Below are 16969 nucleotides of genomic sequence, written 5' to 3' on the forward strand. Positions count from 1 at the left end.
CAGGCAACACGGGCTTCTGGGTGCCCACCTGCAGCCAGGCAGGCCCCCAAGCCCGCCTGGAGCTCGGACTCAGAACCTGGACGGCACAGTGCGCGTCAGGGGGAGGGTGTGCAGCTGCGGTGTGGGCTCTGGGGTGCGGCTCCCTCTGGGGGCTGGGGTGTGGGGGCTGTGAGGGGCTGGCAGGGCCCTGCGTGGGGGCAGGGAGGGCCTGCAGCAGGCTTGGGTCCCCAGACCCCCAGGCCAGGGAAGAGCCCCCGGGGCCTGACCACACCCCTATATAGGGGTGGGGGCGGCTGAGCAGGAGTGACTTGAGTAGGAAGGGAAGCAGAACTCATCACCCCAAAATACGCCTCCTTGTCATATTGACCATTTGCAGCTGGTTACACCGTGGAGACGCTCCGAAGCTGAGTAAAGGTCGCACTTTGCAGGAGACATTTACTGCACAGAGGGAACCTGTTTGTAAGGCTGTCTCCTCTTGTGCCAGGAAGGGGGACGACTCCTTTCTCGAAAGTCTTGCGGCTGGAGGCGGCAGGACTTGGGGCTGCATGAGGCCGGACCCTTGTTCGTGTGCTGTTCCGGGTCCCCCCCCAACAGGCCTCTGCCCCCGGCGCCATTGGTCTCTGGTGGAGGTGGCACTTCGGGTGGTGGCTCTGATACAGGAAAACATGGGGCGAGAGGATGGCCGTGTCCCATGTCGGGTCTGAGCCCCTGGGACGCGCCCCGCCAAGTGAGGGTCCTTGGCGTCGTGCAGGTAAGAATTCCGGATCGAGCCACGACTGAGACAAAGTGGATTTACTCCTTAGACCGCGTGTGGGGCTGCTCCCGTGGGGAGGGATCCAGAGGCCGCGAGGCGTGGGGTTGCTAGCTTCTCTGGGCTCGCGAGCTGCTTGTGCTGACAAGTGGGAGGGTTATTCCAACCACTTCGGGGAAGGGGCAGGGGTTCCCAGGAACGGGGCCGCTGCCCACTTTTTGACCTTTTATGGTCAGCCTCGGAACTGCCCCGGCCCCCGTGGGAGGGCCCTTCAGCAGGCTCTTACTTTACAATGAGCCGGGAGGCTCAAGGTCAACCGGCACCAAACCTCCCGAAATATTGGTGCTAATGGCTGTGTGGTTCCTTTAATGGCTGTGCCCTGCCTGCCTCCCTCCTGTCGCAGCTTCAGCCATTTCGGGGAGTTTCTCAGTTTTCCTGGGGGTCTCCCATGTACACAGGATGCAACGCATGTTATTCAACTCATATTCACTTTTTTCCAGACAACCTGTCTTTTTGAAACAGGGGATCTCAGCCAAGTCAGGCCATGGAGGGAGGAAGGAAAATGTTCGGCCACCTCCAGCCTCTGGGACAGGAAGCGCCCTCTGAGCCCCCGGCCCCCCTCCCGCCCACCCCTGTGTAATCTGACACGCAGCGGTTCAGCCCGCCCCCAGTACCAGCCCATTTCCGTTTCCCAAAACTCCAGGCAAGAGAAATTTTAGAGAAATCGAAACTACTGGGGAGAGGGTGGGTCCCCCGAGCACCGTGCCGCCGTCCCGACCGCAGCTTCTCTCTTCTGGCACCATGAACCGCGTCGCCCAGGCCGCCTTCCCCGGTGCCCACGTGGGCATACCCCCGGCGTATGAGATGCTCAAGGAGGAGCACGAGGTGGGGGTGCTGGGGGCTTCCCAGAGCCCGGCCCCCGTGACAACCACTGTGATCAACATCCGCAGTGAGACCTCCGTGCCCGACCACATCGTCTGGTCCCTGTTCAACACCCTCTTCCTGAACGTGTGCTGCCTGGGCTTCGTGGCATTCGCCTACTCCGTGAAGGTGGGAGGGTGCCTGGGGGAAGGAGCGTGAGCCCGGCGAGGCCCCTGCCCAGACGGCACGTGGCCTGTGGGAGGCCTTGTGCATACAGTTCTGTGTGTGTGTGTGTGTGTGTGTGTGTGTGTGTGTGTGCGCGCGCGCGCGCGCACGCCCAGGTGTGCAGGTCGTGATGAGGTTGCAGGGGTGCGTGGGGATGACCAGGTCAGCCTTTTGCCCCGTGGTGGGGCGGGCGGCCAGTAGGAGGCCAGAGCAGAGGGACGGTGAGCCCTGGGGCCTCCTGGACAGGCTGAGAGTCTGTGAGGAGGGAGATCCAGGCCCCAGGAGGGGAGGGAGGGCCCGCCGGGCACGGTCCTGCTCAGGCTGTGGGGGGACGGGCAGGGGTGGGTCCCCACCTGGGTGAATGGACACCGGGGGACCAGCAGGGGAGGACCTGAGTCTTGGCACCTGGCCTTCACCTGGCCCGGCCCCAGGTCCCCCTCACCATCTCTTCTCCCCCAGTCCAGGGACCGGAAGATGGTGGGCGACGTCCTTGGGGCCCAGAGCTATGCCTCCACCGCCAAGTGCCTGAACGTCTGCGCCCTGGTGCTGGGCATCCTTCTGACCATCGTGTTCATCATTATTTTTGCCACCGGCTCCCTGATGATTTTCCAGGCGGTTTCACAGATCATAAAGGAGTATGGAGGATACTAGTAGCTGCCCGCGGCCACCCCTTCACAGCAGTTTATACACACCCCCGTCTACAGCTGAATAAAAGCCGGCGTTCCTGTGTGAGGCTGCTGTGTTCTCACCTGGGGAGGGCGCCCTGCTGAGAGCTCCCGCCTGCCCCTGAGACAGCCCAGCCCCACCTCTCCCTCCTGCTCTGCTGCCCAGGGGCCTGAGCCCCGGCCCAAGATGGGCCCTGTGGGGGCGGGCTGTGCTCGGTCCAACTCCCTTGCCTGTCGAGAAAAAAAAAAAACGAGACAGAGAGAGAGAGAAAGCCCGCAGAAGCCTGCAAAAGAGAGAAAAGGCTTTTTGGGGGAGCTTTAGGATCTGCAACTGGGAGGCACACATTCGAGTAGCAAGTCAAATGTGCTCCGAGGGAAGTAAACACGGTGGGGGTTACAAAGACAAAGACATTCCTGAGAAGTTACAGGGCTGTTTCAGAGCTGGGAGTGGGGCCAGCAGGCTTTGAGGCTCACGTCGCAGCTGACTGGTTGCTAGAGTGAGGTCTGCAGGGACTGAAGAAAGTGAGTCCCCGCTGGTCCCAGCGTGTGAGGTGGGTGTCAGCCCCACGTCCCGGGGGCTCTGGGGCTGTCTGAGACCCCACCATGAGGCTGCATTTGGTGGTCCGTAGCCCTCAACCCCGGGGTCCCCGTCAGTGGGAGGGCTGCAGGAGCCCTTGGTCCACCTGTGGAGGGACGGCCCCGGCGGTCCCTGCTTTTCAGGTGGAGGAGACCCCCCTGCCCTGGAAATCAGCCCCCCGTCCGGTTTTGCCGTGGCCTCCAGGCTTGTGGGCACGGGGTGGCCCCGGGGCAGACCCTGCCCACAACCAGCTGGGCAGGTGCGGTGTGAGCTGGGGTGGCCATCGCCTGCCCCTTCCTCCCCGCCACCTGACCCCAGCTGCGGGCCCTCCTGTGAGTGGACGATATCACCTGCCGTGTCCGTAAGCAAAGGATGTTGCAGCCACCCAGTCCTCAGCCACGGCAGCCACCCGGGACCCTGAGCCCTGAGCCCTGAGCCCTGAGCCCTGAGGGGCTCAGGCGGGGAGAGCCCGGACACTGGCCCTAGGAGCTCAGCTGCACATCACAGGAAGGATTCCAAGGAGCCCAGACTCTGGCATCTTCCCAGACACAGAGACACCTGAAATTCCTTCCCTCGAGGTAGTTGATCTTAATGAACAGTAATCTTTGATGTGCCGACCGCCTGGCGTCTTACAAAGCTCCCCTGTGTCCTGGCTCCTCCCCGACCTCTCGGGGCAGTCCTTCAGAGCCATCTGCCTCCCGGCTTGACGTCCTCAGAAAGCCCACCAGATAAAACATAATTTTAACTTTCAGGTCGTGCAGTTCTTTAGTCAGTAAGCCCCAGCCCTCACCCACACCCCTTTTCTGTTCCCGGCAGCAGAACCTGAGTCCAGGAAATGGGGTGTTGGGGGTCCCAGGGCGGGCCATGGAGAAGCCCCCTCTCCCGGGCGATCTGACTCCTGTCAGCAGGCGTGGGGACAGAGCCCGGGAAGGTTGGCCCTGGAGGAGGGAAGGCAAGCCGACCTGGCGCTCTGGGTTGGGAAGGACCGACTCCAAGGTGGGAAGGGGCCAACAGCCAGCAAAGCATTGGAGTCTGGAGCAGGCGCTGCCCAGCGGCACGGACCCCTGCTGGGGTGGGCTGGGCAGATGGAATCTTCCGGACCAGCAGTGCCTGGCAAGGGAGCCGGCGGTGTGCGGCCAGGAGCAACCCTCTGTCCTCCCAGGAGCACAGGTGTCCTGTTCCGCCCTCGTGCCCCCTCAGCAGGAGTCGTAAGGTGCGACTTCCTCCAGGCAAAGCAGAAGAGCATTCTCTCTCCAGGGCTATTCGGAAAATGTCCAGAAAGGCCTCTGACGCTGCTGCCGCCCACCTGTGCGCCCGGTCCTGGCTCTGTGTCCTCCTGGCCCACCATCCCAACCTCTCCGTGCCCTCCTCCGCCGCCTGCATGCCCTCCTCCGCCGCCTGCATGCCCTCCTCCGCCGCCTCCTTGCCCTCCTCCGCCGCCTCCTTGCCCTCCTCTCCCCCTCCTTGCCCTCCTCCCCCACCTCCGCGCCCTCCTCCTCCCACTTCACTGTTCTCCCAGCTCTGGGCCCTCCAGCGTTCAGTGCTCCCAGCTCGCCCAGCTCTCTCAGCCCCGCATAGATCGTCCACCTCACCAGGCAGCGCCCACCTGCAGGTGCCACAGGACACTGTAACTGCCCACGTCAGAACCAGAGCTGGTGGTGTGGCTCCAAGGGTTAGAGCTGCTCAGGACCCAGCGGTCAGCACCCAGGACCTTGGAAGGGACCTACAGTTCCCCGGCGCGATGCCTGGGACATCACCTGCTTATTTTGGAAAGCTCCAGATCCCTAGTTCTTTGCTAGCTGCCAAGAGAGGGGGTCTTCCACCTGGCAGGAGCCTAATCCCGAGTCAGTGGAGCACAGGTGGGGTTGGGCTCAATGCCCATCGCCCTTCTGGACGGCTGCCCAACAGGGGAATGTGGGACCCGCCTAGTCTTCCCTGTTGGGGCTGGGGTCAGGGTCATGCGTTCTGGCCCCCAGCCCCAGCTTGGAGAAAGTCCTTTTGGGCCTAGAGGGGCAGGTCTGCCAGCCTCCCCTCCTCCAGGACCCACCTTCCCTGGGCCGAGCCTCCCGTGATGAAGTGGGACCCGAGAGAGCGTGGGCAGCCTCTTCTGAGACACCGCCCACCAGTGAGGACCCCAAGCAGCGTGGCCTCGGAGTTAGGCCACTGCGGGGGGTGGGCGCCCTTCCCTCCTGGGTGCCTGGACTGAAGGGAACCCAGCGTGAAGGGCTGAGACTTCAGTGAGAGCCAGCAGGTCTTGGCCTCAGCTCTCTGGGCGTGTCCAGGGGCAGGTGGAGAAGGGGTCACCTTCTCGACACAAGGCGAGGCTGCCTGGGCTCCTCCTGCCTCCCCAGGGTGACGCCCAGCACACTCGGGATAGTGTGCAGGGCACGGTGGTCTGTGGCAGGGTGCCCCTTCCCCACCCACCAACTCCCTCTGGGGCCTCAGAGATGGGAACACAGGTCTGGGGCCTTTCTCCCGCATTGGGCTGAGGACGGTCCCCACCTCTCTGGGTGCAGCCCAGGCTCTGGCAAAGGTTCACACCCAATGCCCCAGGGTCCCCAGTTTCTGGGAGACCTTCCCGGGACACTGAGCAGTCGCTCACCCAGCAGGGCCAGGCGGGTTTGGAGGGAGGAAGTGGTCTTTCCTCTGGGGGTTTCTGTTCATCCAGGTGAAACACCGGCTCTGCTATCTGCTTCTGCAGTCGGGCCACTGGGGACTCCCAGCCGTGCCCCCTCCCCGGGGACATCACTGCGCCCTCACATCTGGGGACTCCCAGCCGTGCCCCCTCCCCAGGGACTTCACTGCACCCTCACATCTGGGGACTCCCAGCCGTGCCCCCTCCCCGGGGACTTCACTGCACCCTCACATCTGGGGACTCCCAGCCGTGCCCCCTCCCCTGGGACATCACTGCACCCTCACATACAAGTGCACTTTATTGAATTCAGTTGTCATCAGGTGTGTTTATAAACTGCTGTGTAAAGGGTGGGTTGAGAGCAGGCTCCCAGCCTCAGGGGCAGGGACAGCAGTGGATGGTGGAAGACCTGGGCTGCCTTCCATGGGTAGCTGTTAGTAGCCTCTATTCTTCTTCATAAACTCTGAAACCATTTGGTAGACTGCCACATGTCCAACCCCGAGGAGAACGATGACTCCAATGGTCAGAAGGATGCCCAGCACCAGGGCGCAGACGTTCAGGCACTTGGCGGTGGAGGCATAGCTCTGGGCCCCAAGGACGTCGCCCACCATCTTCCGGTCCCTGGACTGGGGGAGAAGAGATGGTGAGGGGGACCTGGGGCCGGGCCAGGTGAAGGCCAGGTGCCAAGACTCTGGTCCTCCCCTGCTGGTCCCCCAGTGTCCATCCACCCAGGTGGGGACCCACCCCTGCCCGTCCCCCCACAGCCTGAGCAGGACCGTGCCCGGCGGGCCCTCCCTCCCCTCCTGGGGCCTGGATCTCCCTCCTCACAGACTCTCAGCCTGTCCAGGAGGCCCCAGGGCTCACCGTCCCTCTGCTCTGGCCTCCTACTGGCCGCCCGCCCCACCACGGGGCAAAAGGCTGACCTGGTCATCCCCACGCACCCCTGCAACCTCATCACGACCTGCACACCTGGGCGTGCGCGCGCGCGCGCGCACAAACACACACACACACACACACACACACACACACACACAGAACTGTATGCACAAGGCCTCCCACATGCCACATGCCGTCTGGGCAGGGGCCTCTCCGGGCTCACGCTCCTTCCCCCAGGCACCCTCCCACCTTCACGGAGTAGGCGAATGCCACGAAGCCCAGGCAGCACACGTTCAGGAAGAGGCTGTTGAACAGGGACCAGACGATGTGGTCGGGCACGGAGGTCTCACTGCGGATGTTGATCACGGTGGGGGGCACGGGGGCCAGGTAATTGGGAGCTCCCAGCACCCCCACCTGGTGCTCTTCTTTGAGCATCTCAGGAGTTGAGAGAAGCAGGTGCTGGTGTCTCAGAAGTGGGTTTTCTGAGCAGGGGAGTGAGCAGCTGTGGTCCGACGCCTGGACCGCCTGGATGGTGCTCAAGGGACGCTCTGTTTCCCCAGATGTTTTGAATCCTCTGAAATTTCCTCTTCCTGGTGCTTGGGGAATTGGAAATGGGCTGGCCGTAGGAGGCCCGTTGAACCACTGAGTGTCAAGTTACACTAGGGAAGGGGGGAGGGAGCCTGAGGGCTCTGAAGGAGCTGCAGGTCCTGCTCAACCGCCCCCACCCCTATATAGGGGTGTGGTCAGGCCCCGGGGGCTCTTCCCTGGCCTGGGGGTCTGGGGACCCAAGCCTGCTGCAGGCCCTCCCTGCCCCCACGCAGGGCCCTGCCAGCCCCTCACAGCCCCCACACCCCAGCCCCCAGAGAGGGCCGCACCCCAGAGCCCACACCGCAGCTGCACACCCTCCCCCTGACGCGCACTGTGCCGTCCCGGTTCTGATTCCGAGCTCCAGGCGGGCTTGGGGGCCTGCCTGGCTGCAGGTGGGCACCCAGAAGCCCGTGTTGCCTGCCCCGGGGGAGCCTCCCATGATCTCCCAAGGGCTCCCATGAGCAGGACACTGGGAGCTGCTGACCCGAGGAGGCAGCCGTGGTGGGAGACCTTAGGCAGCAGCTTCGGGGCCCAGGGCCTGCGTGCCTGTGCGGCCCCACCTCCGCTGCCTCCCTCCTTCCCCCCACCCCTGGCATTTCACACAGGAACTGGGTGTTGGTGGGACAGCTCCTTGGCTGTGGGCCCTGTGCCCCCTTCTCAGGGATGGACGGGGTCAGCTCAGCTCAGGCCAGGACTCAGCTCTCCAGAAACTAAGGGACGGCAGCGTCTTGGGTGCCGCCTGCGCCCTTACCACCTGGGTGGAGGAGCGGGTGGGATGCGATGGTCCGGGCCGGACTGTCCTGCTAGGACCTACAGGCCTCACCCGAGTTGGCTCCCGTGGGCTCAGGGCCCCCAGTGGCCCCCACGCCCCCCAGAAGGCAGGCCTCTGGCCCTGGGGCCTCCTCCAGCTGTCCAGGCCCTGACCACTTCCGCCGCTGCCCTGGGCTCCCTCACAGGCGTCAGCTGCCCCCGCCCTGAGCACCTCCGGGCCCACGGACCCAGGCGTTCTCTGTGACCCGCTCCTCGTTTCAAGTCCTCCTCATCTTGAGACACCTGGTGTGGCCTGTTCTCCTGCTGGGCCCACACCGACCCAGAAGGCCGCCCTGATCGCCTGGGCGGACGTGCACGCGTGGGCAGTCTGAGGCCTGGGCCTGGCGCCCGGTCTGGGGTGAGGTCGGCGGGGGCGGGGCGGACGCCCGCAGGCCCTTACGCGCTGCCCCTGCCTGCGTCTGGGATGATGCTCCAGCCGAGGCTGTTCCCTCCACCAGCGCGACATCCGTGTTTGTGGCCAGTGCGGGGCCGTAGCTCTGCCCTGGGCAGCTTTCCACCAGGTGGCGGACCCAGCAGACAGAAGAGGCCTCCAGTGCAGAGGTGACCATAGGCCGTGGGGAATTTAATCGCCACAGCTGTGCTTTGGGTAGTGATAACTTTGGGTTGATATACTTTATTTAATTCATAGGTTATATGATTTAATTTTTAATCACATCAAATTTGTATGGGAAAAATTTGTCATTTTAGCAGTTGAAAGTGTACAATTTGGTGGCTTTTAGTCCCTTGTTGGTGTCGCAGTCATTACTCCAGCCCCAGCCTCCTCCTGGCAGCACAGAGAAACCCTTTAGACAATCAGTCTCTCCTCCCTTAGCCCCAGTTCCTTCAACCAGCAGTCAGCATTCTGTTTTTGTGGATTTCCCTTTTCTGGACATTCTTATAACATCAGTGGCTTTTTGTTTCTGTCTTATCTCACTGGGCGTGACATTGTCTGTGTCGTGGGCTCATCCGTGTCGTGGGCTCATCCGTGTCGTGGGCTCATCCATGTTGTGGGGTGCGTCGGAGCTGCATTCCTTCCTGGCTGATTAGTGTTGTACCCATACCCAATTTTGTGGGTTTTGTCATCAATTTATAGACATTTGGCTTGTTCTAGTTTCTTGGCTTTTAAGAAGAATGCTTAGAAACCCGTTCGTGCAAGTTTTTGTGTGAACACACACTTAATTCTCGTCAGTTTGCACCCAGGAGGGGGACTCCTGGGCCGCGTCGTAAAGCAGTGTTCAACCATTGCAGACCCGCTGTTTTACAGTCCAGCAACAGATGAGCTGTGCACCTGCCTTCCCTCTCCAACTCCTGTTTTCACCTCGATAGCAGTCGCAGCCGGTCCGCTGGCCGCGGTTTGATGTGCGTTTCCTACGTCACTGTCGTGTGTCTCTGGAGAAAGTCCCCACAAGGCCTTTGTCCCTTTGCTCGTTGGCTGTTGCCTTGCTGTTGTCAGACTGTGACTGGTCTACGTTCTGAATAGCAGTCCCCTGTCAGGTACAAGAATTGCAGACTTTCTCCCACTTTTTGGTTGTCTTTTCACTTTCTTGAGGGTGTCCTTTGAGGCACAAATATTTGCATTTGCCAAACTGCAATTTATCGGTGTCGTCTTCTGTTACTTGTATTGTATTTAAGAAATCGTTGCCTGTCCAAGGTCATAAAGATTTGCACCTACATTTCCTTCCAATTGTTCTGTAGGGTTGGGTTTTCACTAGATCCTACATCCAATTTGAGTTAATTTTTGTACAATTTGTCAGGTAAGGGTTCAACTCCCTTCCTTCCCATGTGGAGACCCAGCGTCTCTGTTGGTTGAAAGGGTGTGGCACTTTGTTGGATCCGAGGACCACAGATGTGCAGGTGTATGATTGGACTCCGACTTCTGCTCCGTTGGTCTCCGTGTCCACCCTGCACCCAGCACCACCTGCCTGTCACTGTGCTTTGTGGCATGGAAATCAGGGTGAGCGAGCCCTGTGTTCTCCTTCCACGAGGTTGTTTTGGCCTCACAATCCCATGTGGATTTTAGGGTCAGCCTGTCCATTTCTGGGAGGGGGAAGCAGTGGGGATTCCGGTAGTGACTGTATTGAAATGTAGGTCAGTTTGTGGGGCATCGCCTAAGAATTCAGTTCCGGGCATAGATGTCTGTTCACTTACTTAGGCTTCTTTCTTTCCTTTCGGCCAAGTTCTGTCGTTCTCAGCGTACAAGTCTCGCAGCTGTTCGGTTAAGTCTTTCACTAAGCAGTTTGCAGTACTACGGTAAACGGGCTACTTTGTCTATGGCGTGGTCGGACTGACTGTTGCCGGTGGCTGTTTATGTTGGTCTGCTGCCTGCAGCTTTGCTAACCCCGCTAGTAGATTTTCCTCTGTTTCCTTAGGGTTTTCCACATGCACAGTCACACCGTCTGCACAAGACTCTCCCTTTCTGGCCTGGAAGCTCCCCCTTTTCATCTTCTGTCTCATTACCCTGGGTAGAACCTCCTGGAGGCTGGATCCAGGCAGACGTCTTTGGTTCCTGCTCTTGGGGCAGCTTGCAGTCTTCGCCTTTCACCGCAGCGTGAGCTGACCCTTTTCCATGGATGCCCTTTATCAGGCTGAGGAAGTGTTTTTTTGGAATGTTTTTATCATGAAATGTTGTTGGTTTTTGTCTGATGCTTTTTCTGGAGCAGTTGAGATAATCACATGGTGTGATTATATTTTTTCTTCATTTTATTAATATTGTGCATTAATTATACTGATTGATTTTTATTCTTAAGCCATGCGTGCATTTCTGGGATAAAACCCTCTTGGTCATTAAACCAAGCAGGACCCTGTGGGGCTATCCCAGGTGCAAAAGCCCCTCCATGTCCTCTGTTTCTTGTTTGTAGAAAAAGGCTCTCGTCTCCTAGGCCCTCCCCTGAGTCACAGAAGCCTGGTTCAGGAATTAAGGATTGAAAAGATGTGAACATGTAGTGAAAACAGAGCAGTTGGGCCAGGAGAACTGGTTACAATCGAAACGGCAAATCAGCCGTCCAGCCGTGACAGAGGCCACGGTTCTTCCCTGAAGGGCACAGATAACAGTATCTCATGCCCTTTCCAGAGCTGTTTTGCAAACACTAAACCCCCGCCGGAGGCAAGGAGCTCCTGCACGGTGGCCAGGCTACAGCCATGGCATCAGCTGCTCCACCTTACACAGTTGAAGAACTGGCCTCAAGAAAACGGGAATAAACTGACCCTGGGGCTGAAGGTAACTGCGCTTAAAACACTCCAGACGACGCCGACCAGACCGCCCCAAGCCACTTTCAAGACACGGTGGGAGCTGCCGGTGCGCTTCTGAGTGTAGCCCTGGCACCCGGGAAACTCCCCTCTAATAGCTTTCGTCCCTCATCAGCAACTCTGAGAGAGTTTGGGGGACAATAGTCTGCATTCCCCCAGGTTGCCGGCCTCCTGAATAAAGAACCCTTCTCTGTAGAACATTGACTTTTGAGTGACAGCAGCTGACCCTGAATGCTGTTCTGCCATGGAGCTTGGAGGTTAGGGCTGGAACCAGGGACGTCAAGATGCCACAAAGCTCTGTACTGAAATTCCACTATTTTTTCTTGATTAAGCTGTCCTCTGATTTCTGTAAGCCTTTTGTCACTTTCCAGAGTCTGAAAATGTTGATTCTGATCATTTTTGCAAGTTTTTTTTCCTGCTTTTGTGGAGGGATGGGCCTTTGGAATTCCCCACCCCTCCCCCCAAATTTCTATGTGGTTTTTCATGACTGGCACACAAACGCCTAGTAATTGAAAGACCAACTCCAGCACATTGATAGGAGCTGACTGCAACACAGAGACGCTCTCCACCGTGATAAGTGTGTCAGCTGATTGGGCCCTCCTGCTTCAACACTGAGCAGCTACCAGTGAAGATGAATGCCAGCTTTTTAGTGTTAAAAACAATAACATAAAGGAAAAGAATGACAAAAAGAATGACAGACGACAAAATGCAGAATGTTGGTGACTGTGTGAGGCACATGGGGCTGAGTAAAGCACAGAGCCCTGGCCAAGTCCAGCTGGCATCTCCACTGCGGGGGGTGGGACGGGAGGACACATCAGGGGAGGTCTGCACGTCCGCACCCTGGGCCCGTGGCTTCTGGGTGAGAGCCAGGGTCGTGGGGCTGGCTGGTGGGGACGTCTGGAATTGCGCCCCAACACCCACCCTAGCAGGGGAAATACCAAAACCATATCCCATCCTGGGAAGGAGCAGCAATCGCGCCGCCTCAAAGCCCAGTGGGTGCAGGGTGCCCCCGACACACTCCTCCATTTCACTGACCAGTCTGACCCCAGACCCAGACGGTCCTGTCGGGCGCGGTGGACGGCGGCCGATCAGCCCGTGGGAGTCCAAGCGCAGCTGCTGTGCCAGACGGACACCAGCCCGGCCTCGGGGCTGGGGCGTGTGGACAGGGATCTGGTGGAGGTGGTCTTTCCTACCTACCTCTAAAGCCGGACACGGGCTGCCTGGGGAGCTGGCGGCGGAACTGTCTGCCACAGGAGGGTTGTGTCAGACCCACCCAGAGGGAGGCTGGGGTGCCCCGAGCAGCTGGGCCTTTGAGGATGGAAGTGGAACATCCCAGGTCAAACAGGCAAGGCTGTCCTGACCCCGAGTCACCACCGGGGCTTCCCAGTGCCTGTGCCCTGCTCCCTCCCGGGCTGCGGGGAACACGAAGATCTTCACGTGTTGCTCTCTGAGTAAAATGCACTTTCCAGGCAGAAGTCCCGCTGCGGACACGGCACCTTGTAGGGGCTGACCCTCAAGATCCAAGGAGTTTTGATGCCCGTTGTGAAGCGCAGCTGTCGTTACAATTAAATCACACAGGTAAAATGGCTCTGAAAGCCTCCCCCCACAAAATCAATGAATAAACTGTCAAAGGTGTCAGAATCAATTAAAATTTTTTTACTGTGGTAAAGTGTATGTAACATAAAATTGACCATTTTAAACTTATTAAAGTATACAGTTGAGTGTCTTTTCCTTTAAGCTAATTTTCCAGACTTTGGGTGCACCTGGGAGGACAGCCAGCGGGAGGGTCGGCAGAAACCGACCGCACTAGATCTGCCTTCCGCCCTCTGGGCCCTGACTGCCCCGCGTGGCCGCTCAGCCGAGCCCAGCAGAGCTGGGGCACTGCTCCCCAGTGCCAGCCTGAGGTCTCCGCCTCCACTCGGGACTACAGTGGGCGCTTGGCTGCTGGTGCTGGAGCCCCAGGGAGAAGCGCAAGTTCAAACCCAGGCCCCGTGGTGTCTGGTCACATCAGCTCAGCCAGAGCTCAGGAGGAGAGGAGGCCAGGCGCCAGCTTCACGACAAGGTGCTGGGCTGCGCCCCGCAGGGCCGCCTCAGGACGGAAGGAAGAGCCCGGAGTCAGCGACAGAGTCATCGGCGGTTTAACAGGCAGGGATCTTGTGTGTCTGAGGCAAGGCCCCGGAGCGACACCCCACCGTGTGCAGCAGACGGCGGTCAGGACGTGGCAGTGGTCACTACGGGGCCGGGCGGTGGGGAGAAGGAGGTTACCAGTTACAGGGCTGAGAGGTCAGGCGGGCTGACCGGTGACCAGGGACGCCGGCAGAGGGGCGTGCCCCCACCGCCCCTTTGATAAACCATCACGAGGAGATAGTTCTGATCTGCAGGTCAGAACAGTCACCAGCCGGGGCCAGGGGCGGGCAGGCGTTTACTGATTGGGATCTGTGACTCAGAGGGGAGGTCAGTGGGGTGAGTGCGTAGGTGAGGCAGAACTGGTCGAGCAGGGAGGTTCCAAGAGCCAGAGAGCAGCCATCTTGAAAGGCCTCACCACACACAAGGCCCAGACAGAATGGGAAGCACCCCCAAATTTGGCAATAAGAGTCCCCACCTACTCCCCGAGAACACACAGGCAGGATGCCCTGAGCTCCACATGTGGGCAGGAGTGTCGGGGAGCAACAGAAGCCCAGGCCTTCCCTCCCTCCCTCCCTCCGAGGTACCGCTGCTCCATCCCTCGTGGACTGTGATCCCGGCGGGTCCTCCTGATCAGATCCCACCAGGAGGGTGGCTGAAGCGCCCCACTGCCTTCAAGGTTGGAGCAGTTCAAATCTTGGCCCTCATTTCCCTCACCGCTGACGGAGGCCACTGTGTGCTAGTCCACAGCACAAGCCCTTTCCGCACCAAGTCCAGCCTGACTGGGCGTGCTGCCGGGACGCCCCGTCCCCACGAGTGCTGCCCCGGTCCTCAGTCCTGGGTGCGCAGACAGGGCAGGGGTGAGAGCAGGGGTTGTCGTGGCACCTGGACCCTCCCAGGCTTGCCCCTTGGTCTCCCCCAGGCCCCACCAGTCCTGTCCGAGGCTCGTGAGGTCTGCGGCCCCTGCTGCCCCACCCCAGTCGGGACCGAGCTGCTCCCCTAACGCAGCCGCTCCTCAGATGCTGTGTCCTGGGCGCCCACTGCTTTCCCATCTGGAGACACCACAGGAATTCTTCCCGTCGTGTGGTCTTCCTGTTGACTTAGGAGTAGCTGATCTGTGCAGCGGTGACAGATGGGAAAAAGGAAAAAATCACTCAAATCAATCCATCCACCACAGCCTAAAAGTCACAACGAAACTCTCTGTCTTTAGAAGACCCTTCTCTGTCCCCCCAGCGATTTTATTTTTGACCGATTCCCCACCTCACTTCCATAAGATAAACTTCTGTCTGTTATAGAGCTGGGGGTGGGCTGCTTGCTGCTCAAAAATTAACACTTGAGAGAGGCAATGTTGGTAGAAAGGAAAGTTCCCTTTAATCAGAATGCCAGCAACCCGGGGAGATGGTGGACTCAGTGTCCCCCAAAACCATCTCCAAATTCTGTGCTCAGCCATGAAAGTTCTAAAGGGAAAAGGGGAAGTGGTCTCACTGATCACTGAGCCGGGGGTCAGAGTCGTCACCACCCCCCACCGCATGCAGGCGTGTCGACTTCTCGAGGTCCTTCTTTAGGCGCTGTCTTGTTCACACGGTTTGTTCACGAAATGACTGAAGGGGAAGCTGGAGAAGATGTGCTCATCTGTTAGTCACTTCTTTCCCCTCCTACTTAGATCTGCCTAGAAAACCAGCAAGCCAGGCAAGGTGATCTGTAATCAAAAGATCTGAAAAGCACGGGGCTGCCTGATTTAAAAGTTAGTTACAGTGTGGCTAAAGGGACTAGGGAAAAGGAGTCTCCTGCTGAGGGCAGTTTCCTGCAAAGAACTGCTTACAAATCCACCCCTCCTCCCCCGCCCACGCCATCAGAACATCATTCCATTCCTGTGGGACTAGAGACCAAGTTCCGTCTTCTGTAACTGCTTCGTCCTGAGAAAAGGTGTCGAGGTCTTAGAGTGAAAGATGTCGACATGGGTTGAAGCATCTCTTTGCTGACAGTTTTAATTGCCCGCTTACATATGTGGGTGGAACAAGCTACACTTACGTTGATGCCCCTCAGATACAGCTCATTGTAAGCAGCAGTGGTGACGCCATTCTCTCAAAGCCAGTTCCTGGACTTGTGCTCGACACAGATTCAGTGCTGCTCAAGATGGGGCAGCCTCTCTCGCCGTGCAGATAGCCTTTCCCCTGGTCAGTCACAGTGTCTGTAAAGCTGCTTGGGGGTGAGCGCCAGACACGAGGCCCCGACTCCTCTCCTGACCATCGGCAGCTCGAGCTGCTCTTCTGTGACTCAGGGAGCCGGAGTGGGTGGGGCATCAGCTTTTCCACCAACAAGAGGCAGGGCTTGAGGGGGCTGCAGGGTCCTGCTTGGTTCCAATTCCCCTCTTTTCTTTGCTACCCCTCAATCCTGAGGAGGAACAGGGGTAGAACAAAAAAGGAATAAAGTTTTGGCTAGAGAGGTTAATGACAAACTTGACACAGGAACCCACAGGGTCCCACTCAGTTCCACGTCTACACAAAGGACACAGTGGCCTGAAGAGGGCAGTCTTGACCCCGCCCAAGTGGACCTGGAGGCTCCACAGGCAGAAGCCCATGACGTGTGGGCAGAGAGCCTCCTGGGAAAGCAGCGGAACCGGGCAGCCTGCCCCCCACCGGGCGGTTAGCACAGCAAAGGCGCAGACCCGGCGACCGACACACACCCCTGAGCCGTCCCACAGACACCGCAGCTGCTCCGGGGGAAAGGCACCTGCCCGGTGGCCAGCCCTCTTCCCTGGCCTCCCCCCGGTCCTCCCTTGAACATGCGTGTGAGCAAGACAGCGTCTGAGGAACATTCACAAGGAATCGACAAGCCCGCACGCGGCGGGCGTGGCCACGACTCTGACCCCCACCTCAGTGACAACTGAGGCTACTTTCCAGTTCCCTTTGAAGCCTTTGTGACAGCGCGGCATCTCGGGAGATGGTTTTTGGGGGGACACTGAATCCACCGATTGCCAGCATTCTAACTAAAAGCAACTTTCCTTTTGTTATTGATAACTGAAAGTCGGCCCTCGCCATCTGCCTCCGCTTGGGTTAAATCACGAGCCGCTGTGGCCGCCGACCCCCAGCGCTCCCGGGGAGGAGTGCAGGCTGGGGTCAGGAATGAGGCCTCTGCGCTCTGGGACAATGGGTGAACAGGCCTTCAGATAGTTAGGCATTTTCAGGAGATTTTAGGAGCCCAATACTTGCATCTCCCCATATCTAGAAAAGCAGTAAAATCATTAAGGGGACACCTGCTCCTCGAGCCCAGCGGCAGCCTCTGCCCCCGTGTGTGCTCGGCTGCACGTCCCCTTCACGGAAGTCACATGTGACACCGGTTCTCCCCCGGCCTCTTTGGAACAGGTTCTTGGCGCTTTCTGAGATGCTCTCTCCCGGGCTGTAGTCCTCATTTTGCCCCAGATGAAACTTAGCCCACAGCTCTCATGTTGTGTGATTTTATTTCAGTTGCCATGACCAAGGCCGTTGCCCCAGGATCATGCCCCTGCCCCTCCCTTGGATGGAAACCAATTACTCCTAATTAAGTCTCAGGAGGCAGCTGCAGAGAAGAAACAAGAACTAGTTACAACCAACTGGTCCCAAGATGGTGGAGGA

At 59.0% G+C, this 16969-nt stretch overlaps 2 protein-coding genes and 1 long non-coding RNA gene across 3 annotated transcripts; 1 reads left to right on the plus strand and 2 right to left on the minus strand.

Annotated features, from left to right (window-relative positions):
- Window positions 1-1444: 1444 nt before the first annotated feature.
- LOC105105730 (interferon-induced transmembrane protein 3) lies at window positions 1445-2569 on the plus strand. Its single transcript, XM_010999546.3, has 2 exons — window positions 1445-1801; window positions 2297-2569. The coding sequence occupies exons 1-2, from the start codon at window positions 1553-1555 to the stop codon at window positions 2486-2488; spliced, it is 441 nt and encodes a 146-aa protein (XP_010997848.3). The 5' UTR covers window positions 1445-1552; the 3' UTR covers window positions 2489-2569.
- Window positions 2435-5880, minus strand: LOC135322616 (uncharacterized). The gene is made up of 2 exons (XR_010383265.1): window positions 4686-5880; window positions 2435-4338 (listed from the first exon to the last, which is right to left on the minus strand). It is a non-coding gene; the product is annotated as an uncharacterized LOC135322616 (long non-coding RNA).
- Window positions 5881-5994: 114 nt separating this feature from the next.
- On the minus strand, window positions 5995-7179 carry LOC116152066 (interferon-induced transmembrane protein 1). Its single transcript, XM_031448066.2, has 2 exons — window positions 6837-7179; window positions 5995-6337 (listed from the first exon to the last, which is right to left on the minus strand). The coding sequence occupies exons 1-2, from the start codon at window positions 7020-7022 to the stop codon at window positions 6146-6148; spliced, it is 378 nt and encodes a 125-aa protein (XP_031303926.1). The 5' UTR covers window positions 7023-7179; the 3' UTR covers window positions 5995-6145.
- Window positions 7180-16969: the final 9790 nt, after the last annotated feature.

Source organism: Camelus dromedarius, chromosome 12 (genome assembly GCF_036321535.1).
Source record: "Camelus dromedarius isolate mCamDro1 chromosome 12, mCamDro1.pat, whole genome shotgun sequence".
NCBI classification, from domain to species: Eukaryota; Metazoa; Chordata; class Mammalia; order Artiodactyla; family Camelidae; genus Camelus; species Camelus dromedarius.